This window comes from Mobula birostris, chromosome 14, assembly GCF_030028105.1.
Source record: "Mobula birostris isolate sMobBir1 chromosome 14, sMobBir1.hap1, whole genome shotgun sequence".
NCBI lineage: Eukaryota > Metazoa > Chordata > Chondrichthyes > Myliobatiformes > Myliobatidae > Mobula > Mobula birostris.
Genome location: NC_092383.1, coordinates 85,743,953 through 85,769,387, shown reverse-complemented (window position 1 = coordinate 85,769,387; position 25,435 = coordinate 85,743,953). Strand labels below are relative to the sequence as shown.

At 44.1% G+C, this 25,435-nt stretch overlaps 1 protein-coding gene across 1 annotated transcript in view; it reads right to left on the bottom strand.

Annotated features, from left to right (window-relative positions):
- Positions 1–25,183, bottom strand: part of LOC140210046 (guanine nucleotide-binding protein G(t) subunit alpha-2) — a 119,403-nt gene extending 94,220 nt beyond the window's left edge. Inside the window, exon 1 of the mRNA XM_072278820.1 lies at positions 25,059–25,183. Within this exon, the coding sequence (XP_072134921.1) occupies positions 25,059–25,176 (118 nt within the window). The 5' untranslated portion in view covers positions 25,177–25,183. The remainder of the gene's footprint in view (positions 1–25,058) is intronic.
- Between the last annotated feature and the right edge of the window lie 252 nt (positions 25,184–25,435).

Sequence of the window (25,435 nt, the reverse complement as noted above, 5' to 3'; positions counted from 1 at the left end):
AAATTTGGGTGTGTGTCTTCAGGCCCCTGTACCTCTTCTCTGATGCTAGTGATGAGAAGAGGATATGTCCTGGGTGATGGGAGCCCTTAAAGATGAATATTGCTTTTTTGAGGCATTACCTTTTGACGATGTCCTCGATAGTAGAGAGGCTAGTATGAGGAATGCATCTTAATTTATATTGTTCTCAATCCTAATTTCTCAGTTATGATTATTTGTTGCTCCCAGGTCAGCCCAAGCATCTTGGCCGAGATGTGGGCTTTCAACAACAAATGTTGAAAGGCTTCAACAGAGTGGATGTGGAGAGGATGCTTCCAATGGTGGGTGAGTGTAGGACTGGAGGGCATAGCCTCAGAATAGAGGGACGTCCATTTAGAATGGAGATGAGGAGGAAATTCTTTAGCCAGCGAGTGGTGAATCTATGGAAGTTATTGCCACAGGCAACTGTGGAGGCCAAGTCATTGGGTATACTTAAGGCACAGATTGATAGATTCTTGATTAGCCAGGGCATGAAGGGATACAGGGAGATGGCAGGAGATTGGGGTTGAGAAGGAAATGGATCAGCCATGATGAAATGGCAGAGCAGACTCGATGAGCCAATCGGCCTAATTCCACTCTTAATGGTCTTGTGGTCTTTGTAGTGGCAATATGCAGAAATTTCCAGTGGGAGATGGACTGGACTGATAAAGATTGGGCCAGTGAGGGAGGAGTGTGTACAGTCTCTGGGGGTCTGGCTACAGGTGATCTTTCAAGGACGTGAGGAGAAATTCTTTGGGTGGTCTCTGTCAGGAAATATCTGTCTCCTTCAACATTGTGCTTATGACAGAAGCGGATCTGAAGGAAAACTGAATGACAAACAGGCATTACAAAGCACTCCTGTTTGGCTTATCAGTGGTATTTACTGATTAAATGTTCACTCCCATTCTGAGCTGGCAGGTTAAGCTCCTCATTCCCAGCAGAAATCCATTTAGCGGATAAGGAGCTGAGCTGACAGAGATAATATGCTGCCACAATCTTCCCTATAGCGCCTCTCACCACAAATCCCCCAGTTCCCTCAGATAACTCCTACTGCACAATGTGCTTCGGCTGCGATCAGTGTAACATAGTGGGATAGTGGAGCACTGCAGCCTTCAGAGGCCACACCATCTTAAATACACACATCAATGGTGGAGTGACCTTGCTGCCTTCCAAAGTTAGGCAGTAGGGAGGTTTGCTCCTGGCTGCACACAAAGTAAATGACCTCTGAAAATGTGCATGGCCTTCTGGTTGGTACGATCGGTACTTCTTTCTACTTTAGTCAGCTGCTGAGACAGGAATGTTGCGTTCATTGTACAAATTATTTATTCTTAAGAAGAATCTGATCCTGGACTTTATAAATAAATCCACAGAGCAGAAAGACAAGGAAGTCATGAGACCATAAGACATACAAACCGATTGAGGCCATTCGAATCTGCTCTGCCATTCCATCCTGGTTAATTTATTGTCACTCTCAACCCCATTCACCTGCCTTCTCCCTGAAACCCTTGTCACCTTTACTAGTCAAGAACCCATTAACTTCCAGTTCAAATATACCCAATGGCGGCCTCCACAGCCGCTGGTGGCAATGAATTTCACAAATTCACCACCCTCTAGCTAAGGAAGTTCCTCCTCATCTCTGTTCCAAAGAAGCAACCTTCTATTCTGAGGCTGTGCCCTCTGGTCCTAGACTCCCCCTCTGATGAGTGTTTATTGGCGTGAGAAGGTCAATAGTTTATTGTCATACACAAGAGTACATATATGTACTGGTGTAATGACTATTGAAATAATGCAGTGAGTTCTGGATCCCAAAACTCAGGAAGGGTGTAAAGGCTTAAGAGAGGGTGCAGAAAATATATATCAAGATGGGGAGGGGTCAGGAGATGAAGATTAGATCCCAATAAATGATCTGTGTGCAGAATTAGATTCCTTCTTCTTCGGCCTTTTACCTCTTCCACCTATCACCTCCCAGCTTCTTACTTCATCAAAGTTCAAAAAGTTCAGTAGAGCTACTAAGACTTGATGTTTCAATCCCTATGGTAAGTTAGCGCTCTCAATGTTGGCAGTGGGTTTGGAGTGGTGACAAGGGGGGAGGGTAGGTACGTCAGCGGGGTCATCAGGTGGGCACACTCCTTCTTTGACATTTCGTTGATAAGCCCACGACATCTCCAGAGGGTTCAGCGGTGCTACCTGACGTCCCAGATACACCTCCCTCAATTCCACACCCTCCTGTCTTCATCTTGCAGCCCAGTTGTTGTCTTTCCTTTTAATCCAAATCCAATTGCTGCATTCTTCTGCTGTATTTGACAAGGACAATTGCTTGTTGGAGGGAGTGACCCTCACCCCCATCTTCTTCAATAGACTGGTTGTAGATGTAGTAATGAATCCCCTGCATCCCACTTCTACAGGGAAAATCTTGGTCTTCCAGCCATTCTGGGCCGCTTCAGTCGCCAGTTCAGAGCACTTGATCTTTTTCCTCTTATAAGCTTCTTTGACACCATCTTCCCATGGTACTGTCAATTCCACAACATATGCCAGCTTGGCTGTTGTGGACCACAGGACCATGTCTGGCCAGAGTGTTGTAGCTGCAAAGTCTGGGGGAAACACAAAGCTTTTTTTCCCAAGTCCACGTCCAAAGTAAAGTTATTATCAAAATACACACATGTCACCATATAGTACTTTGAGATTCATTTCCTTGTAGACATTTTCAGGAAGATAAAGAGATATGATAGAATATATGAAATATTATACTAAACGTCCAATGTGCAAAGGAGGAGAAATAGTCCAAATAATACATTTTAAAAATTATCCATCCCTCATCCCATTGCACCCACATTCAGCCTCACCTATCACCTGCCAGCTTGTACGCTTTCCCCTCCTGCCACCACCTTATTCTGCCTTCTGCGCCCTTGCTTTTAGTTCCTGACGAAGGTCTCGGCTCAAAACATTGACTGCTTATTCCCCTCCATAGACGCCGCCTGACTTGCTGAGCTCCTCCAGCGTTGTGTGTGCATGTTGCTCTGGATTTCCAGCAACTGCAGAATCTCCTGTGCTTATTATTGTTACATGCCGATGTACAGTGAAATTCTTGCTCATACAGATCGATTCATTGCAACAGTTCATTGAGGTAGTACAGAGTAACACAATAGCAGAATGCAGGATGAAGTGTTACAGTATTGGGAAAGTGTAGTGCAGGTGGAGAGTAAGGTGCGAGGTCGCGATGAGGTAGATAGTGATGTCAAAAATCTATCTTATGACACTAGGGAATCATTCAATAGCCTTATAACAGCGGGATAGAAGCTGCCTTCCATGCTTTTGTATGAGTTGAGAGGAATGAATGCCTGAGGTGGGTGGGGTCTTTGTTTATGCCGACTGCTTTACTGAGGCAGTGAGAATTGTCGATAGCATCCATAGAGAGGAGGAGGGTTTCTGTGTTGTGTTGAGCTATGTCTACAGTTTCATGTGGTCATATGCAGAGCAGTTGCCATACCAACCAGTGATAAATCTGGATAGGATGCTTTCGACTGTGCATTGATTAAAAACTGGTGATAGTCAAAGAGTATGTGCCAAATTTCTTTAACCTCCTGAGGCAGTAGAAGTGCTGGTGAGCTTTCTTGGTTGTGATGTCAGCGTGGTTGGATCAGGGTAAGTTGTAAGTTGCTTGAAGCAGATTTATAAATCAAATTGAGGATGTATCATTACTACAGCAATACATCACTAAACATTTCCTAGGGTAATTAGCAAACGAAGGCATTGAGCCATGAACTGATATATTCGGATTGATGATCTACAGAGAGAGGTGTTAAGGATGAAGTTAAATGAAGAGGTGTCATTCTCGCAACAGGTATGTGTCATGATTGTTTCTGACGATAGACTAGGTTTGTAGCCAATGTACTTTAAACAGCAAGTTTCTTCAAATTCGCAACTATGATATTTATCGCACAACGAACTCGACAGAAGTCAACCTCCTGGTTATTGTCACTTCTTTTTGCAAGATCATCTCCTGCAAATTAGCTACTGCTTTTTTCATGCTGCCACGGTAACAACTCCTCAAAAGCACGTCATCACCATTTCGCAGAATGAAACAGCTTTAAAGTGATGGGAAGCAAACTCAGGGAAACGCTCTTTAGCTGTGGGTGCAGTGAAAGTGCAAGTAGGGACCCAGCATGAAGGAGATCCTTTGGTCTGCCTGAAACCTGGTGCTCATCCAGCTCAGAGAGATATCCACAAGGGAACGCTGCGGGCTGGATCAGTCCAGGCTGCAGGAGTACGTGCTGAGGGACGCACTGAACCTCAATTCGGCCAACACTAAGCATCTGTGCAAAAGTCAGCAGTCTTGATCCTTGTGCTACTGCATATGGTGGGGCTGAGTTGGGTGGGAGCAGCCCCTCGAACAATCAAAAGGTCTATCACCTTAGAGAGCTGATGATAATATGGTTAGGAATAGTCAGCATGGCTTTGTCAAAGGCAGGTTGTGCCTTATGAGCCTGTTTGAATTTTTTGAGGATGTGACTAAACACACTGATGAAGGTAGGGCAGTAGATGTAGTGTGTATGGATTTCAGCAAGGCATTTGATAAGATACCCCATGCAAGGCTTATTAAGAAAGTAAGGAGGCATGGGATCCAAGGGGGCATTGCTCTGTGGATCCAGAACTGGCTTGCACACAGAAGGCAATGAGTGGTTGTAGGCGAGTCATATCCTGCATGGAGGTTGGTGACCAGTGGTGTGCCTCAGGGATCTGTCCTGGTACCCCTTTCCTTCATGATCTTTATAAATGACCTGGACGAGGAGGTGGAGGGATGGGTTAGTAAATTTGCTGATGACACAAAGGTTGGGGGTCGGAACATCAATAGTGAGAAGTGGCAGGTGGAGTTCAACCCAGAAAAGTGTGAGGTGGTTCATTTTGGTAGGTCAAATATGATGGCAGAATATAGTATTAATGGTAAAACTTTTGGTAATCTGGAGGATCAGAGGGATCTTGGGGTCCGAGTCCATAGGACACTCAAAGCTGCTGTGCAGGTTGACTCTGTGGTTAAGAAGGCATATGATGTATTTGCCTTCATCAAGCGTGGGATTGAGTTTAAAAGCTGAGAGGTAATGTTACAGCTATGTAGGACCCTGGTTAGACCCCACTTGGAGCACTGTGCTCAGTTCTGGTAACCTCACTACAGGAAGGATGCAGAAACTATAGAAAGGGTGCAGAGGAGATTTACAAGAATGTTGCCTGGATTGGGGAGCTTGCCTTGTCAGAATAGGTTGAGTGAATTTGGCCTTTTTTCCTTGGAGCGGCATAGGATGAGAGGTGACCTGATAGAGGTGTATAAGATGACTAGAGGCACTGATCGTGTGGATAGTCAGATGTTTTTCCCAGGGCTGAAATGGCTAACACGAGAGGGCAGAGTTTTAAGGTGCTTGGAAGTAGGTACAGAGATGTCAGGGGTAAGTTTTTACGCAGAAAGTGGTGAGTGTGTGGAACAGGCTGCCGCCAGTGGTGTTGGAGGCAGATACAATAGGGTCTTTTAAGAGGTCCTGGATAAGTACATGGAGCTTAGAAAAATAGAGGGCTATGGGTAACCCGAGGTAATTTCTAAAGTAAGTACATTTTCAGCACAGCATTGTGGGCCAAAGGGCCTGTATTGTGCTGTAGGTTTTCTATGTTTCTGTGGAGCCCACATGGGTGACAACAATAGTTCAAAGTAAATATATTATCCAAGTATATAAATATGTCACCATATACAACCTTAAGGTTCAATTTCCTGTTGTCATACTGAATAAATCTGTTGTGTATTTAACATGTAAGTAATGTTTGAGTTATCATGTGTATATATATATATAGTACTCCAGGGAGCACAAAGCGCAGAATCAAATATCGCTGTGATGATTGTACGTTCTAGTATCAATTATTTGGCAACAATAAAGTATAAAGAATAAAAAAAAGTATATATGTATATTGTTTGATTAAGCACTCTTGTTCTTTTAAATAATTCATTATGGATTATACGTAAAAATATGTTAATTGCATATGTCATCACGCGACCACGTGATATGAGTGCACCACGTTTAAAGACAAAGTTACACCCACATTTTCAGACTCCTGTGTCTTTCTTTGAATGAGTTTAATGTTTTGAAGCTACAAAACAGAACAAAATCCATAACAGAATAATAAAATCTATGTACTAAGCTAACTTTACGTCCTTCTCTCTGTAAAGTTTTCACTGCTGAACTCCCAACCATGAACAATAAACATTTTATCTTTTGCTCTGTCTCTTCCTTTCTGCACATTTTTCCTCAAATATAAAGTCTTTTTTTGAAATATAAAAAATATCACTCAATACTGAGGTCTGGGCCCTGTGTAACAGTCTCTCAAACATTTGAAGTGTATTTTTAGATTTTATACATACAATGTACAAAAATTAATGGCTCTGTGAATATTTCGCTTGACGGCACTAGGCATGTGCACTCCTGGTGACACAATGGTGTAAAGAAAGCCATGTACTTTGCTTTCTTTTATGTATGTGTAATATAAATTTTATTTTTGAGAAAAATAATTTAAAAAACAGAAGGAACGGTGCAGATAATAATCCTGCTCCCTCACAGGTTCAGTGACCCACTTTCAGTCTTCACCTCGGGCATGGTCTGTGTGGGGATTGCACGTTCCCTTTTGTGACCATGAGGATGTCTTCCATCTGATCCAATTTCATCCCGAAGGTGAGTAATATGTCTGCTGCAAATGGCCTGTAATGTGGAGGTGAGTGGTACAAACTGGCATAGGGTTGACAGGTCAAGTATGGAGAATAAAATGGGGGAATTGTAGGATTAGAGTAATGGGTGCCTATCGTACTTCAAAAATCAGAGGTGCAAAGGGGTTTAGGGGTCCTTGAACAGGATTCCCTGAAGGTTAACTTGCAGATTGAGTCGGAGGTGAGGAAGGCAAATGCAATGTTAACATTCATTTTAAGAGGACTAGAATATAAAAGCAAGGATTTGATGTTGCGGTGTTTGCCAAGCTTGAGCTGAGTAATGCTGAGACTTTTTAAGGCATCAGTCAGACCACATTTGGAGTACTGCAAGCAGTTGTGGGCCCCTTACTGAAGACGGGATGTGCCGGCATTGGAGAGGGTCCAGAGGAGGTCACGAGAGTAATTCCAGGAATGAAAGGGTTGACATATGAAGAGCCTTAATTGGCTCTGTGCCTGCACTCACTGGAGTTTGGAAGAATGGGGTGGGACCTCATGGAAAGGTCTAGATGGCGTGGATGTGGAGAGGATTTTTTTGTATAGTGGGGGAGTCTAGGACCAGGGTTCACAGCCTCTGAACAGGGAGACATGCATTTAGAACAGTGATAAGAATAAATTTCTTTAGCCAGAGGGTGGTGAATCCTTGGAATTCATTGCTGCAGATAGCTATAGAAGCCAAATCATTGGGTATATTTAAAGCACAGGTTGATAGGTGCTTCATTAGTAGGGTGTCAAAGGTTACAGGGAGAAGGCAAGAGAATGGGTTGAGTTGCATAATAAATCAGCTACGATGGAATAGCAGAGCAGACTCAATGGCCCGAGTGGCCTAATTCTGCTCCTGTGTCTGAGGGTCTAATGGTCTTTTATGCACTGCAGACTCGATAGGCCAAAGAACCTGCGTCCATGATGTATAACTGCATTACATTTACTTGTGATGGCAGAGCGTGCACAAAGAACATAAAACTGAGGAACAGGAGTCATCCACCTTGGTCCTCAATCCTCTTCTGCCATTTAACACGATTGTGGCTGATTATCTCAGCTTGATTTCCCTGAGATGTCCTCCCCTCATCCTCTGCTACTTTTACCCTCCAGAGATCCATGAATCTCTGAGTGAATCCAATGACTGAGCCTTTGCAGCCTTGCTGAGCAGAGAACTTTGAAGGCTCATGGCTCTTTGAGAGAAGAAATGACCCCACACGACCTACCGCTTCTGACTGAGGCTGTAATCTTCAGTTCACAACTCCTCAGTCAGGGGAAAGAGTCTCCCTGCAGTATCCTGTTGGAATTGGAAGTTTTCGTGAGGCCACCTCTCACTCTCCTAAACCCTAGAGAATGCAGGCCCAGTTTAACCAATCTCTCTTCTTCGCAAGTTTAAAGGCAGATTCCTAACGCAGCACCTTCCAAACCAGCCACCATTACCAACTCGAAGGACAAGGTCAGCAAAAGCATGGATGCAGCACAACTGAAAGCTGCCCTCCCAACCACATCCTGGCCTGACTTGGAATACGGTCAACCATCACTTTATTAGTGACCTTCTGCACCTAATACAGTGGCCACTGAGTGTATTTTGTATTTTTTGTGGACCTCTGCTGCTGTAGCCCATCCACTTCAAGCTTCTACATGTGTGCTCTTCATTTGCTATTTTAGTGATACAACCTTGTGAGCCACACTGTCCAGCAACTCTACAATCCCGAGTAACCCTAACATAATCATGGGGCAATTTATTTAACTATTTATTGAGATACAGTGCAGAATAGGCCTACTGGACCTTCGAGCCATGCAGCCCATCAACCCTCCGATTTAATCCTAGCCTAATCGCGGGACAATTTAGAATGACTAATTAACCTACCAACCGGTAGGTTTTTGGACTGTAGGAAAAAACCAGAGCACCCGGAGGAAACACACGCATTCCATGGGGAGGACATGCGGAGACACATTGCAGACATCGTGGAATTGAACTTGAACTCCAAAGGTCCCCAAGCTGTAATAACGTTGCGCTAACCATTATGTTACCACGGTGTTTTCGGCACACCACTTTTGTAATGCATGGTTATTGGAGCTTCTGACAGCTTCCTGTCAGCATGAACCAGTCTGGCTATTCTCCTCAGACTTTTCTCATTGACAAGTCATTCTTGCCCACAGAGCTGCCACTCACCGTCTCTGCTTTTTAGTTTTTTTGTGCTATTCTCTGTAAACTCCAGAGACTGCTGTGCATAAAAATTCCAGGGGATCAGCAGTTTCTGAGATACTCAAACAACCCCGTCTGGCACCAAGAATCATTAAACGATCAAAGTCATTTAGATCACATTTCTTCCCCATTCTGATAATTGATCTGAACAACAGCTGCACCTTTTACTCTTCTTTTAATGAAGTTTAATGAAGTTTAATGAAGGTTGCAGACCAACATAAGGTGCATTGCCGCCACCTACTGCATTGGAGCGTGGAGCAAACAGACGGGAAGTATACCCACTAGACTCCCCCCAAAAAATCTCAAATAATATCAAAAAGTTTATGCTTTTCAGAAATTCAAATACACACTTGTCTGCATGTCGTTGTGCATTGACTTGCTGCCACATGATTGGCTGATTTAATATTTGCAATGACAGGGAGGTGTACAGATAGGGTTATCAACTGTCTCGTGTTAGCTGGGACATCCTGTATATTGGGTTAAATTGGTTTGTCCCATACGGGACCACCCTTGTCCCGTATTTCCCCCGCTAAGGTACAGCGTTCCTATGAAACTGTTCATAAGCCGAAATGGCGTAAAGCGAAGAAGCAATTAACATTCATTTATATGGGAAAAATTTTTGAGTGTTCCCAGACCCAAAAAATAACCTACCAAATCATGCCAAATAACACATAAAACCTAAAATAACACTAAGATATAGTAAAAGCAGGAATGATATGATAAATACACAGCCTATATAAAGTAGAAATAATGTATGTACAGTGTATCGGATTCGGGAAGATTAAGCCAGAACCGATTTGTAGAAAATAATCGGCATGTACACGCATGTGCACGTCACGTATGCGCACATCTCGTATGCGCACATCACGTACGCGCATGTCATGCAAGCGCACACAGGTGCCCACGCAAGGCTTCATGGTCATGGTAGTCTTTCTCGGGGTAAACACAAGTGTCCCGTATTTGACTGCTAATCTTGTCCCTTATTTGGGAGTGAGAAAGTTGGTAACCCTATGTACAGATGTACCTAATAAAGTGGCCACTGAGTGTTATCACCATTTCATCATCTAATTCAAAATCCCAGCACTCCCTCCCCTGACGGTATCGTGCGTCTACCCAAACCTCAAGGCCTGCAGCGGTTCAAGAAGGCCCATCTCACTGCCACCTTCTCACGGGCAATCAGGAATGGGTAATTCTAGATCGCAAGACGATCCGGGTATTCCCTAACCGGAAACCTTGGATGAATTATGAGGTCAAGTCCCTTTTGAAGGCTGGAGCTGTGGCTTTTAGGTCTGGGGATACCAGTCGCTACACTGAATCCAGGCATGAACTCCAGAAAGCCATTAAGGGCACCAAGAGGCAATATTGAGCCAAGTTGGAAGCTCGGGCTAACCAGAGGGATGCCACTAGACTATGGCAGGGTCTAAATGAGATCACTGGGCACAAAGAAAAGGCTGGGAATATCAATAATTGTGGCGCTTCTCTTCCTGACGAACTTAACGTATTCTAAGCAAGATTCGAACAGAAGAGGAGCGTCCTGCTCCCTCCGGATGAACCGGACCTGGTGGCATCGAGATTCATCGTCACCAAGGAGGACGTTAGAACGTCCTTCCTGAAGATAAGTCCAAGGAAGGCGACGGGCCCAGATGGCACCCAGGACGGGTTCTCCGGGCCTGTGCAAGTAAGCTAGCTGGAGTGTTTGCTGACATCTTCAACTGCTCCTTGCTTCAGTTTAAGATCCCCTCGTGTTTTAAGAAGGCAACGATAATCCCAGTGCCGAAGAAGAGCAAGGTGGCATGCCTGAATGACTATCGACCTGTGGCTCTGACATCAATTGCTATGAAGTGCATCGAGCGATTGGTTACGCCACACATCAACCACAGCCTACCGGTCAACCCCGACGCTTTGCAATTCACCTACCGGAGCAACAGGTCAATGGCAGATGCCACCTCTCTAGTCCTACATTCCTCCTTAGAACACCTGGAGAATAAAGACGCATACGTAAGGCTCCTTTTCATTGACTACAGCTCTGCCTTTAATACCATCATTCCAAATAAACTCATTCCTAAACTCCGGAACCTGGGCCTTAGCATTCAGATCTGCAGCTGGATCTTCAACTTATTCACAGACAGGACCCAGGCTGTAAAAATAGGGGACAAGCTCTCCTCTACAATCACTCTGAGCATCGGTGCCCCACAAGGCTGTGTACTCAGCCCCCTGCTGTACTCACTGTACACCCATGATTGTGTAGCCAAGTTTCCATCGAACTCAATATATAAGTTTGCTGATGACACAACAATTGTAGGCCGTATCTCGGGTAATGATGAGTTTGAGTACAGAGAGGAAATTAAGAACCTGGTGGCATGGTGCGAAGACAATAACCTATCCCTCAATGTCAGCAAGACGAAGGAATTGGTTGTTGACTTCAGAAGGAGTAGCGGACCGCACGACCCAATTTACATCGGTGGTGCACAAGTGGAACAGGTCAAAAGCTTTAAGTTCCTCAGGGTCAATATCACAAACGACCTGACCTGGTCCAACCAAGTAGAGTCCACTGCCAAGAAGGCCCACCAGCGCCTTTACTTCCTGAGAAAACTAAAGAAATTTAGCCTGTCCCCTAAAATCCTCACTAATTTTTATAGATGCATCATAGAAAGCATTCTTCTAGAGTGCATCACAACCTGGTATGGAAGTTGTCCTGTCCAAGACCAGAAGAAGCTGCAGAAGATCGTGAACACGGCGCAGCACATCACACGAACCAATCTTCCGTCCTTGGACTCACTTTACACCGCACGCTGTCGGAGCAGTGCTGCCAGGATAATCAAGGACACGACCCACCCAGTCAACACACCTTTCGTCCCTCTTCCCTCCGGGAGAAGGCTGAGGAGCTTGAAGACTTGTACAGCCAGATTTGGGAACAGATTCTTTCTAACTGTGATAAGACTGCCGAACGGATCCTGACCCGGATCTGGGCCAAACCCTCCAAATATCCGGACCTGCCCCTCGGTTTTTTTGCACTACCTTACTTCCCATTTTTCTATTTTCTATTTATGATTTACAATTTAAATTTTTAATATTTACTATCGATTTGTAATCCAGGGAGCGGGAAGCACAGAATCAAATATCGCTGTGATGGTTGTACGTTCTAGTATCAATGGTTTGGCGACAATAAAGCATAAAGTATAATTACACTCTGGCTCAGCCTGTGAACCCAGAATCTCTTGGACACAACAAGCCTTGGCCATCACTCTTGTACACCAGTGGACTGAAAGGTGAAGCCTGCTGCTGCTGCCGCCCAGAAGCAGTCAGCAGATGGTCATCACGGTTACCATGGCAACCACATGGTGGAGAAGGGTGGAGTTTGAGATATGGCTCTGGTGGATGTTACTCCACGATGGGCCCATCTTGTATATGAAAGAGATCGCAGCTGTCAGGTGTAGCTCCATTGGCCATTGCAGGGAGAAGACTACAAGCTGTAGAAAACAGCTCCTGTATATATACATTTTTTTGTAAAATTCTATTGCATTTTCCTCTTGCAAGAAAATAAATCACAAGGTAGTTTACAGTAACATATACCTATGCACTTTGATAATGTACTTACTTTGAACTTTGAACTCTGAACTGATCCTTTCTAATCTAATCATAAGAGATTCTGCAGGTGCTGGAAATCCAGACTAACACACATAAAATACTGAAGGAACTCAGCAGGCTGGACAGCATCTATGGAAAGTAATAAAGAGGCGACACTTTGGGCTGCAAACCTTCATCAGGACCTTCTAATTTAATCCCTCTATTTTACCTGATCCCCTTTAAATCTCTCCTTTTCAGACAATCGTTAGAAAGTCCACATCTATTTGTCTATTTATTTAGAGATACAGTGTGGAATAGGCCTTTCCAGCCCACCAGGTTGCACTGCCCAGCAACCCACCTATTGAATGACCAATTAACATTGCCATCATCATCATCATCATTATCATCATTATCATCATCATAACATTGACTTGACAAGTGACCAGTTAACCTACTGACCAGTACAACTTCAGACTGTGGGGGGAAATTGGAGCACCCGGAGGAAACCCACATGGTCCCGGGGAGAACATACAAAGTCTCTTACAGACAACATTGGAATTGAACTCTGAACTCTGAGCTGCAATAGCATCATGCTGACCGTTACGCTGTTGTGGCACCCAGTGCCATTCAATGGACATCCTGTACCCCTTGTCATGGACCAGCTCCCTGAAGTAATAAGCAAAGTTGTTTAAATGTAACCTGCTTCTGGAAACTGCCCGATACCAGAAGGCAAGTAGCTGTCAATCTGAAGCAAGTGTCAGTCGGCACAGATCAGACCAGCCAGCTTATTGGGGTGGACTCTTCTTACAGGGGGAGATTTTAGTTATCATGGTAAAGCAGAGGAGGGTGATTTTACATGGTGTATCACAGATTTGTGTGTGGTCTGACGTAATCCATCAATATTGGCTAAAGAATAGGAGTATTAAACCTTTCAAGATAAGTAAGTAGCAAAGGAAGAGATAGCTTACATCCAGCTGGCTTCCCTTAATGTCTTTCTATTCACCTTCTTCCTCCCATATGTCCTATATCTTCGTAACACACATCAAAGTTGCTGGTGAACGCAGCAGGCCAGGCAGCATCTCTAGGAAGAGGTACAGTCGACGTTTCAGGCCGAGACCCTTCGTCAGGACTAACTGAAGGAAGAGTTAGTAAAAGATTTGAAAGTGGGAGGGGGAGGGGGAGATCCAAAATGATAGGAGAAGACAGGAGGGGGAGGGATGGAGCCAAGAGCTGGACAGGTGATTGGCAAAAGGGATACGAGAGGATCATGGGACAGGAAGTCCGGGAAGAAAGACAAGGAGGGGGGGAACACAGAGGATGGGCAAGGGGTATAGTCAGAGGGACAGAGGGAGAAAAAGAAGAGTGAGAGAAAGAATGTGTGTATAAAAGTAAATAACAGATGGGGTACGAGGGGGAGGTGGGGCATTAGCGGAAGTTAGGGAAGTCGATGTTCATGCCATCAGGTTGGAGGCTACCCAGACGGAATATAAGGTGTTGTTCCTCCAACCTGAGTGTGGCTTCATCTTTACAGTAGAGGAGGCCGTGGATAGACATGTCAGAATGGGAATGGGAAGTGGAATTAAGATGTGTGGCCACTGGGAGATCCTGCTTTCTCTGGCGGACAGAGCGTAGGTGTTCAGCAAAGCGGTCTCCCAGTCTGCGTCGGGTCTGGCCAATATATAGAAGGCCACATCGGGAGCACCGGACGCAGTATATCACCACAGCCGACTCACAGGTGAAGTGTCGCCTCACCCGGAAGGACTGTTTGGGGTCCTGAATGGTGGTAAGGGAGGAAGTGTAAGGGCATGTGTAGCACTTGTTCCGCTTACAAGGATAAGTGCCAGGAGGGAGATCAGTGGGGAGGGATGGGGGGACGAATGGACAAGGGAGTCGCGTAGGGAGCGATCCCTGCGGAAAGCGGGGGGGGGGGGAGGGAAAGATGTGCTTAGTGGTGGGATCTCGTTGGAGGTGGCGGAAGTTACGGAGAATAATATGTTGGACCCGGAGGCTGGTGGGGTGGTAGGTGAGGACCAAGAGAACCCTATTTCTGGTGGGGTGGCGGGAGGATGGAGTGAGAGCAGATGTACGTGAAATGGGGGAGATGCATTTGAGAGCAGAGTTGATAGTGGAGGAAGGGAAGCCCCTTTCTTTAAAAAAGGAGGACATCTCCCTCGTCCTAGAATGAAGAGCCTCATCCTGAGAACAGATGCGGCAGAGACGGAGGAATTGCGAGGAGGGGATGGCGTTTTTCAAGAGACAGGGTGAGAAGAGGAATAGTCCAGATAGCTGTGAGAGTCAGTAGGCTTATAGTAGACATCAGTGGCTAAGCTGTCTCCAGAGACAGAGACAGAAAGATCTAGAAAGGAGAGGGAGGTGTCCGAAATGGACCAGGTAAACTTGAGAGCAGGGTGAAAGTTGGCGGCAAAGTTAATAAAGTCAACGAGCTCAGCATGCATGCAGGAAGCAGCGCCAATGCAGTCGTCGATGTAGCGAAGGAAAAGTGGGGGACAGATACCAGAATAGGCACAGAACATAGATTGTTCCACAAAGCCAACAAAAAGGCAGGCATAGCTAGGACCAATACGGGTGCCCATAGCTACAATTTTAGTTTGGAGGAAGTGGGAGGAGCCAAAGGAGAAATTATAAAGAGTAAGGACTAATTCTGCTAGACGGAGCAGAGTGGTGGTAGAGGGGAACTGATTAGGTCTGGAATCCAGAAAGAAGCGGAGAGCTTTGAGACCTTCCTGATGGGGGATGGAAGTATATAGGGACTGGACATCCATTGTGAAAATAAAGCGGTGGGGGCCAGGGAACTTAAAATCATCGAAAAGTTTAAGACCGTGAGAAGTGTCACGAACATCCCTCCCCACTGATCTCCCTCCTGGCACTTATCCTTGTAAGTGGAACAAATGCTACACATGCCCTTACACTTCCTCCCTTACCACCATTCAGGACCCCAAACAGTCCTTCCGGGTGAGGCGACACTTCACCTGTGAGTTGGGCTGGGGTGATATGCTGCGTCCGGTGCTCCTGATGTGGTCTTCTATATATTGGCGAGACCCGACGCAGACTGGGAGATCGCTTTGCTGAACACCTACGCTCTGTCCGCCAGAGAAAGCAGGATCTCCCAGTGGCCACACATTTTAATTCCACTTCCCATTCCCATTCTGACATGTCTATCCACGGCCTCCTCTACTGTAAAGATGAAGCCACACTCAGGTTGGAGGAACAACACCTTATATTCCGTCTGGGTAGCCTCCAACCTGATGGCATGAACATCGACTTCTCTAACTTCCGCTAATGCCCCACCTCCCCCTCGTACCCCATCTGTTATTTATTTTTATACACATATTCTTTCTCTCACTCTCCTTTTTCTCCCTCTGTCCCTCTGACTATACCCCTTGCCCATCCTCTGGGTTTCGCACCCCCCCCCCTTGTCTTTCTCCTCGGGCCTCCTGTCCCATGATCCTCTCATATCCCGTTTGCCAATCACCTGTCCAGCTCTTGGCTCCATCCCTCCCCCTCCTGTCTTCTCCTATCATTTTGGATTTCCCCCTCCCCCTCCCACTTTCAAATCTCTTACTAGCTCTTCCTTCAGTTAGTCCTGACGAAGGGTCTCAGCCTGAAACGTCGACTGTACCTCTTCCTAGAGATGCTGCCTGGCCTGCTGCTTTCGCCGGCAACTTTGATGTGTGCTGCTCGAATTTCCAGCATCTGCAGAATTCCTGTTGTTTGCGTCCTATATCTTTGGGCTAGGTTTCTCCATGCTTCCCATTTTCTTTTATTGTCCTGCCACATTTATATATTCAATGTTGTAGCAATTTTGTTAGCGATATTGTTCTGCTATCTTACTCAACTTGCATTCCTCTTTTGAAATCAGTATAACAAACTGTATACCACAATATTTTTCCAATAACTGAAATAATTCTTCCTTTGGGTGATGGGGTGGAGAAATGATCTTACCAAAGGAGGTGTAAAGCGCTTCTTTCCTCCGCTACACTTAGGGAAGGTGTAGCACCTGCTTAGCAGACCCCCCCCCCCCCCCCACCAGTCAGGGTCACATGAAGCCATGGGAGCAGGTGGTGGATGGTTGTATGATCAGCTGGTGCATATCACAAGTCCTAGTTATGGAAACACTGACATCAGGCAGACAGTCTCTGAAGAGTATTGATAATTGCTGGGGTCACCTGCCTTGTAAAGACACTGCCCAGAAGAAGGAAATGGTAAACCATTTCTGTAGAAGAATTTGCCAAGGATAATCATGGTCATGGAAAGACCATGATCACCTGCGTCATACGACACTGCACATAATGATGATGATGAATTAACCTACCAATATTCATGTCCTTCAGATGTGGGAGGAATCCAAATCACCCAGTGGAGGTCCACACAGAGATGATGTGCAGACACTACCCAGACAGAACCAGAAGTCAGGATTGAACCGGGCTTGCTGGAGAGGGGAGGCAGCAGCTCTACTAGTTGTGCATTACACCATCAATGTGCTCATTGAAAGAAAGGCTTACAGGTCTATAGGTTGGCTAGTTCCAAGCTAATGCTGGATGAGCTATCCTTGTTCTATCCTTACAATTTTTGACCATTGCAACTTTGGACTACTTCAGGGGGCCTTGCTGTGGGTCTGCAGACCAAATGAGGACAGCAGATTTCATGCCCTTAAGAGCAATAGCGAACCAGATGGTGTTCCTATATTTATACCTGTTAGGGGGCAGTGTACAAATAAAATCAACATAGCTAATTGGTGCATGTAAGTTCTTGCACTGTTTTAATGAGTTTTTAAATTAAATTTTCTGGATGAATTGAAGGCTAGAGATGGAACTTGTATCCAAAAAGACTCATTTATTACCTACTTGAATTCCATTTACCACCGTTTGTCCCTTCCTCTGGTTCATTTGTGACTTGCTTCTAATTCACTGGAGTTTGTGTTGGATATCCTAATACTCGAACTCTTCAAGTAATTTTGGAATAAAATACAAAAGAACCTAATAATTATTATTTATATAATAAATTTTAAGAAATAATAAACACAAGTGATTCAGCAGATGCTAGAAATCCGGAGTAACGCACACATACACACACACAATGCTGGAGGAACTCAGCGGGTCAGGCAGCAGCTAGGGAGAGGAATAAAGATTCAAAGTACATTTATTATCAAAGTATGTATAAATTATACAACCTTGTCTGCCTCCAGGCAGCTGCAAAGTAAGAAAGCTGAAAGAACCCAATTAAAAAAAATAAAAGACCAACTTTCAGTGCGCAGAGGAGAAAAAAAAACACAAATTACACCAACAACAGAAGTGAGCAACAGCATTCCGAACCAAACTGAGTCCTTAGAATCAAATCCCTGGAGCAGCCCCAGGTAGGCGTAAAGCCTCAGTATCTGTTCATGATATTAGCAGGGCAAATCACCTTGAAGCTCACAGACACGAAGCACAGCAGCCCAGGATAATCTCAGCACCATGGGGAGAGAAGTGAACGTTGTAGGAAAGCAAGCAAAATCAGCCCCACTCTCGCCTCCGATCCCGACACCCTGACTTTCCAGTCTATCTAGACCAGCGTTTAGTTGACGTTTCAGGCCAAGACCCTTCCTCAGGATCCTTCACATATTAAATAATAATGTAATGTAATAATATATTGATTATAAAGTTCTGGCTAAATTGTATCCCATAAACACAAGTTTCTTGGCCATTTACCATCTTGGTGTTTCTGGAAGCTTGGCTGCATACATTGCAATAGAGATGTCAGTCCTTAAAGCACTTCATTTGCTCTAAATTATACTGGGACATAAAAAAGTGCAGGGTCGATACAAGTTTTTTTTTTATTCATGTTGCTTCTGTGGGTGCCACTAACTTATCCTGTGGCAGTTTGCACTAACGTCTCACTCCTGTCAGATTGTCAGATTTTGTTGATGGAGGCTAACAATTTGCTTGAATAGTGGAGGAAGCACCCCATACATGTGTGTGAGGCTACAGGTTCTTTCTGACAATCACTATAATACATAGGAGCAGAATTAGGTCATTTGAGTCTACTCTGACATTCAGTCATGGCTGATTTATAATCCCTCTCAAACCCATTCTCCTGCCTTCTCCCTGGTAATCTTTGACACCTTTACTAATCAAGAATCTATCCACCTCCACCTTAAATGTACCCAATGACTTAGCCTCCACCGGCTAAATAAAGATCTTCCTTCTATTCTGAGGCTGCGCCTTCTGGTCCTAGACTTCCTTGCTCTTCACTGACTTGGAGGGTTCTAGGACCAATGACTTGACCTCCACACAGTCTGCTGACAATGAATTCCACTCCAGGTGGCTATGTGTCAAGAGATGTGACTTGTGAGCCAATGCTGCTGGGACCCAAGCCAGGGTCAAATCAACTCTGGTTGGGTCACCTGGGTGAGGGTGTCTGATGTTGAAAGACCCAAAACACCTGATGACCCAGGTTGCATCACTGATAATGTGTCCCAGTGCATCCTAGGATATATCCCAGTATCACAGATTCACTGCTCTCTGACTAAAGAAATCATGAAAACTTTAAGCTCATGTGCAGAAATTCAAGTACTTTCAAACTTGTTGTCTTGACGTTTGACCGGGCTTTTCTTTTCAATTTGAGTCTTGCACTGTGTGACAAGTGTTTCACTTCAAGCATACAGATGTCTGTTCTTTAGTCATAAGCTGCTCCTGCTGAGATTAATGTTTCCAGAATCAATTTAAGTTCTCATCAGCTGTTTTTAAACTTAAGATCTTTTAGATTCCAGTAGTGCAGAAGACAAGATAAAACTGTAGCAGGTTATCGCTATCCAGATGTTAAAATGTCTGGAAATGTATGGAGAATGCATTCAAACTGAATAAAGTCGTCTGAATTTGTAGGATAGTGGAGTGATATCAGGTGTGTATTGAAGACAGTAAGAAAAATAAACAGAAATATGTGAACCCTCCTCCCGTACATCTTTGCCTGTTTAATTATTAAATAGGTTCATGGCTGATCTCTTCCTTGGAGACACAAATCATGCTCATGGAGTCTTTTTTCATGCTTGCACATGCCTTTGAAATCCTTGGACCCATCCCCATTAAAGTGCATTCATGTGAGAATCTGTTTCAAATGATAAATACAAGGGCTTCCTGTTTATGGATGATCTAACTTACGGATATCCAATTTAATAGAAATTCTTCCATACATTTTTAAAGCATTTTACAAGATCGTTTGTTCGTTATGTGCTGTGCTCTATGACGGTAGCCGATCATGGTCTTTCCATGACCATTATTGTTCTTGGCAAATTTTCCTAGAGAAGTAGTTTGCTATTGCCTTCTTTTGGGCAGTGTCTTTACAAGATGGGTGACCCCAGCTATTATCAATACTCTTCAGCGATTGTCTGCCTGGTGTCAGTGGTCACATAACCAGGACCTGTGATATGTATCAACTGCTCATACGACCATCCACCACCTGCTCCCACGGCTTCGCATGACCCTGATCGTGGGGCTAAGCAGACGCTACACCTTACCGAAGAATGACTTATAGGCTGTGGAGGGAAGGGCGCTTTACAACTCCTTTGGTAGAGACGTATCTCCCCACCCCCCTCCACCCTATTTACAAGATAGTCATCATAATAAAATTCTTTGTGGTGTTCGATAATGACTGAGAACAACATATTTCATTAGTTTAATTTGGTTAGTGTTAAGGTGACTATTCAGTGAAATTAAATAATTATAGTGTGTGTATTCAGTGTGTTAGGATATGGGTAACTATAGAAAGTGAATGTTTCTGATTTACAGAGAAACTGGCAAATGGGAACTTCTCAGTAATAGATCACTTATGAAACACGGGGACTGCCTGTTCATCTACAGGGAGTGTGTTTGTGTGTTCTTTCAATTGTTCCAATAATCTACTTGAATCTCATTTACCATCCCCAACCTACACTTTGGACAACTGTGCCTCAGTCCAAAACTCAGTGGTTGTACTTCCCAAAAAATGAATATTCCAGCAAGTTAAACAAGCCAAGCAGGAGACTCCCCACGGAAGCTCCTGGTCTAGAGTGCAATGAGTCTTGGTGATTGAATACTTAGCATGAGTGAAAGGATGATATCCGAAAAGACTGCTGAAAACGCTGATTTCAATGCAATTAAATGGTGAACAAAGCCTTGTAGTTATTTGCCAAAGCTCCATCTCAAAGCCTCAGAGTCACATTAAACAAAGACAAGGCTAGTGGGCACAAGAGAGTACAACCTCTTGTGGTGCCCCTTCAAGTCACACAACATCCTGATTTCCAAGCATGAGCATTAATTTCTTTAACTTCCAGTAATGTCTCCCCCACCTCCCCTTCTCTCCTTTTGCATTCCTAATTCCAGCTCTCTTCTTACCCCTGTTCTTTTCCTCACCTGCCTATCACCTACTCTGGTGCCCCTCCTCCTTCCCTTTCTCCCATGTCCATTCTCCTATCAGATCCCTTCTTCTTCAGCCCTTTATCTTTTCCACCTATCACCTCCCAGCTCCTCACTTCATTCCCCCAATCCCACCCACCCACCTTCCCCCTCTTTGCCTATCACCTGCCAACTTCTGATTCCACCCCCATCTTCTGATTCTGGTTGCTGTCTCCTTCCTTTCCAGTCCTGATAGAGATGGCCCGAAATATTCACTGTTTATTCTTCTCCATGGAGGCTGCATGCCCTGCTGATTTCCTCCAGCATTTTGTGTGTGATGTAAACATATCAGCACCCCTTCCTTATTTGTTACTGAGGCCGAATTCTGGAATTCCCTCCCCGTTAGTAATAATAGGTGCACCTTCACCCCATGCACCACGGTGTTTATGGCTGTACACTCAGTGGCCCCAGTTTTAGGTACCTCCTTTATCTTGGCACATGGCCAAGTGGATAGGGCGTTGGGCTCACGATCTGAAGGTCGTGGGTTCGAGTCTCGGCCAAGATCAAGGTGTTGTGTCTTTGAGCAAGGCACTTAACCATACACTGCTCCAGTCCACCCAGCTGAAAATGGGTACTGGTAAATGCTGGGGGTTAACCTCGCAATAGACTGGCGTCCTATCTGGGAGGGAGTCTTGTACTCTCAGTCGCTTCACGCCACAGAAACCAGCATAAGCACCGGCCTGATGGGCCACAAAGGCTCGGGACAGACTTTGACTTTTGACTTTATCTACTAAAGTGGCCACTGAGTGAATGTTCATGACCTGCTGCTGTAGCCCAGCCTCTTCAAGGTTCAAGATGTTGTACATTCAGAGATGCTCTTCTGCACACAACTGTTGTAATATGTGGTTATTTGAATTACTGTTGTCTTCCTGTCAGCTTGCACCAGTCCAGCCAATTTTCTCCATCCTCTCTCATTAACAAGACATTTTTGTTCACAGAAATGCCATTCACTGGATGTTTTTTTTTCATTTTCATGCCATTCTCTGTAAACTCTAGATAGAGTTGTGCATGGAAGTCCCAGGAGAACAGCAGGTTCTGAGATACCCAAACCAACCTATCAGTCAATAATGATCATTCCATGGTAAAATCACTTGGATCACTTTTCTTCTCAATTCTGATGTTTGGTCTGAACAACTCTGAACCTCTTGACCATATCTGCATGCTTTTATGCATCGAGTTGCTGCCACATGATTAGCTGATTAGATATTTGCAATCACAAGTAGACATTTAAATGTATCTAATAAAGTGGCCACTGAGTGTAAATGATGGTTAGAATTAGAAATTAAAAGTAACTGCTGGTCTTGTAAGTGATGCCCACATCCCTTACATCACTGACGTTGTGGTTCTGTCTCTTCTCTCCGTTGGGAGTGTGATTCTTTCTCGAATGCATTAGCAACTTGGAACAGCAGTTAGTACTCAAGAGGATGTGGTCAAAGTACAGATCTCTTTGGTAAAAGAACCACAGATAATAGTTATTGGTCTTGGGACTTTCAGGACAAAGACTGTCACAATAAATCAAGCAGCCTTGAATATAACAAGACAAGAGGCAGTGAAAAGGTAATAGAATATGACCTTCACTAAACAGACCTTCCAAACAGTTTAAATATATTCTATAAATAGATTGAAGACAAGGTAGAATCTGAATCACTTCTAATATCACCAGCATTTGTCGTGAAATTTGTTAACTTTGCGGCAGTACAATGCAATTCATGATAATATAGGAAAACAGCTGTGAATTACAGTAAGCATATAAATTAAACTAAATAAGTTGTGCAAAAACAGAAGTAAAAGAAAAGTAGTGAGGTATCGTTCATGGGTTCAATGTCCATTTAGAAATCGGATGACAGAGGGGAAAAAGTTGTTCCTGATTCGCTGAATTTAGTTCCTTCGAATAAATTGAGGGAGTTGTAGCAATTAGTTAATGAAACATTTACATATTGCTCAATGAAAGGACTCCGAGAAACCACAGAGGAAGTATGACCACAAAGTGTTTCAGTGCAAATGTCAGATGCCTCCGTAGTAGCAATCTGGCTTCTGAATCAATAGATTGTGGTTTAGAGTCTCACTTAGAATTTCATTTGGCTAATAGTTCTTTGCAAGAACAATCCATCGAGTCTCACTTACTGATTTTCCCCTGAGGCCCTGTAATCTTCTCTCTCTCTCCCTCTCTCTCTCTCTCTCTCTCTCTCTCTCTCTCTCTCTCTCTCTCTCACTCTCTCACTCTCTCTCTGTTAACTGCCTAATTTCATTTTGAAAATGATTCTGACCCTGACGAAGGGTCTCGGCCTGAAACGTCGACTGTACCTCTTCTTAGAGATGCTGCCTGGCCTGCTGCGTTCACCAGCAACTTTGGTGTGTGTTGCTGGCCATTCACTCTTGACACCCCTAGTTACTTGCAAATCATCTTTAATATATGTCCTTTAGCTTTCATCCTTTTGCCAATAAAAATCATTTATCTTTATTCATTTTGTGAATATTAGGTAAACTAATAGTTATTTGCATCAAATAATCTTGCAATCTTCATAAGATGGGGTAAGAACTCAGCAATCTATGACGAGGAATAAACAGTTGACATTTCATGCTGAGACCCTTCACCAGGACTGGAAAGGAAGGGGGAAGGAGACAGAATGAGAAGGTGGGGAGAGGAGAAGGAGTACAAGCTGGCAGGTAATAGGTGAGACCACTCACCCACTTCCCCCTCAGCTTGTTTCACTTAACACTGCAGGCTTATACTCCATTCCCTCCTCTCACCTTATTATTCTGGCTTCTTCCCCTTTCCTTTCTAGTCCTGATGATGGGTCTTGGCCTGAAGCTTTGACTGCTTATTCCTCTTCATAGAAGCTGCCTGACCTGCTGTGTTCTGATATTTTGTGTGTGTTGCTCTGAATTTCCAGCAACTGCAGAATCTCTTGGGTTTATTATATCTCAGAATCTTCTCTTTTCTAAGGCTAGCAACTCTAGCTTCTCAGATCCATCTGTCCTTTAAAAGGTTCAAAGGTTCATTGACGACCAAAGTACGTATGCAGTACACAACTCTGAAATTCATCTTCTCCAAACTCCATTTTTCTAGCCTTTTATTGCAGTCTCTCAGGACTTCATCTCTTCCTGCAGACATCAGAACTAGATGATCTGATGCTTCAGTTTCGACTGAAACAGTGCTTTGTTGGGATTTAATGCAACCTCTTGCTCTGCCTCTTTTTATCCCCAGCCCCAAATCCTGGAAGTATTTTAAAACTTTGAACTATTGTTTTGAGCACACTGTCAAACTGTCTGTCCTGAGGGATGTTTGGTCTTTCTTTGGATTTTTCGGTGAGATTTAAAGCCAAGTCCTAATCTACCCTTTCAAGCAGATGTTACCACTTTAACGATGAGTCAACATTTATAACTCAGTCACCTCTATAGAGCATGAGACCATATGCAGCAATTGGGTACTAGGCTTCCAAAATTAGAATGGTGATGACGCTTTAAGGTCACATAATTTCTCATAAAACCTTTTAATGTGACAGGCATTAGATGAAAGCATGTTCTTGTTTTCAAATGCTCCAAGTTTTCTTCTTAATCCATTTATTTCAACACATAAATGTGTCCTGAATAGTTAAGTGTAGTAATTGGGTGTTACTTGGTGTCTTTTATATATTAGATAGCTGAACTCACTACATAAACAGCAATTTCTTGATTTAATTTCCTCCTTCATTCTACCTTCTTTAAAGATTTGTTTTAGGAGTTAATCCTATAGGGTTTAAACTGAAAAAAACAAACGAGAAAATCTGCAGATGCTGAAAATCGAAGCAACTCACACAAAATGCTGGAGGAAGTCAGCAAACCAAGTAGCATCTATGGAAAAGAGTAAACAGTCGATGTTTCGGGCTGAGACCCTAATGAGTCCTGAAGAAGGGTCTCAGCCTGAAACATTGACTGTTTACTCTTTTCCATAGATGCTGCCTGGCCTACTGAGTTCCTCCAGCATTTTGTGTGTGTTGCGTGGGTTTAAACTGAAATTCATTTAAATAAAGATTAGTAAACTAGCATAGCTTTGTTTAATCAAAATAAAATTTCCATAAATTATAAATTCATTTTCATTAAAACAAAAGCTTTCCACTTGGATCTCAGATGTCTCAATTACCTAGAAGCAGCAATTTCACTGTTCTGGCTTCCTTCTCTGCATCTTCCTGGAGTTTCTTTTCCAGTTCTTTTGACCTCTTGGCTAGCTCCTTGTCCTCTGCACTCGCTCCACTCCCCATCTCTGAATCGTTTGTTGGTTCCAGCGCAAAAAAGAAAATGTGAACCCTTCAGATGAAGAGAAAGGAAGCTGGTTCACGACAATAGGTTGGGTGGTCTACCTCTTTGCTGCGACTCCAAAGTTTTGCACGTTAGCAGCCTGCTGTCCAGCCACACTTCTGCAGAGGCAAAGGACTCCTCTCAGAGCTCTCCTCCTTGTTCTTCTGACTTATCCCTCTTCCAACTTAATCTCTTGGTTGAGATTATGGAATACAAGCAACC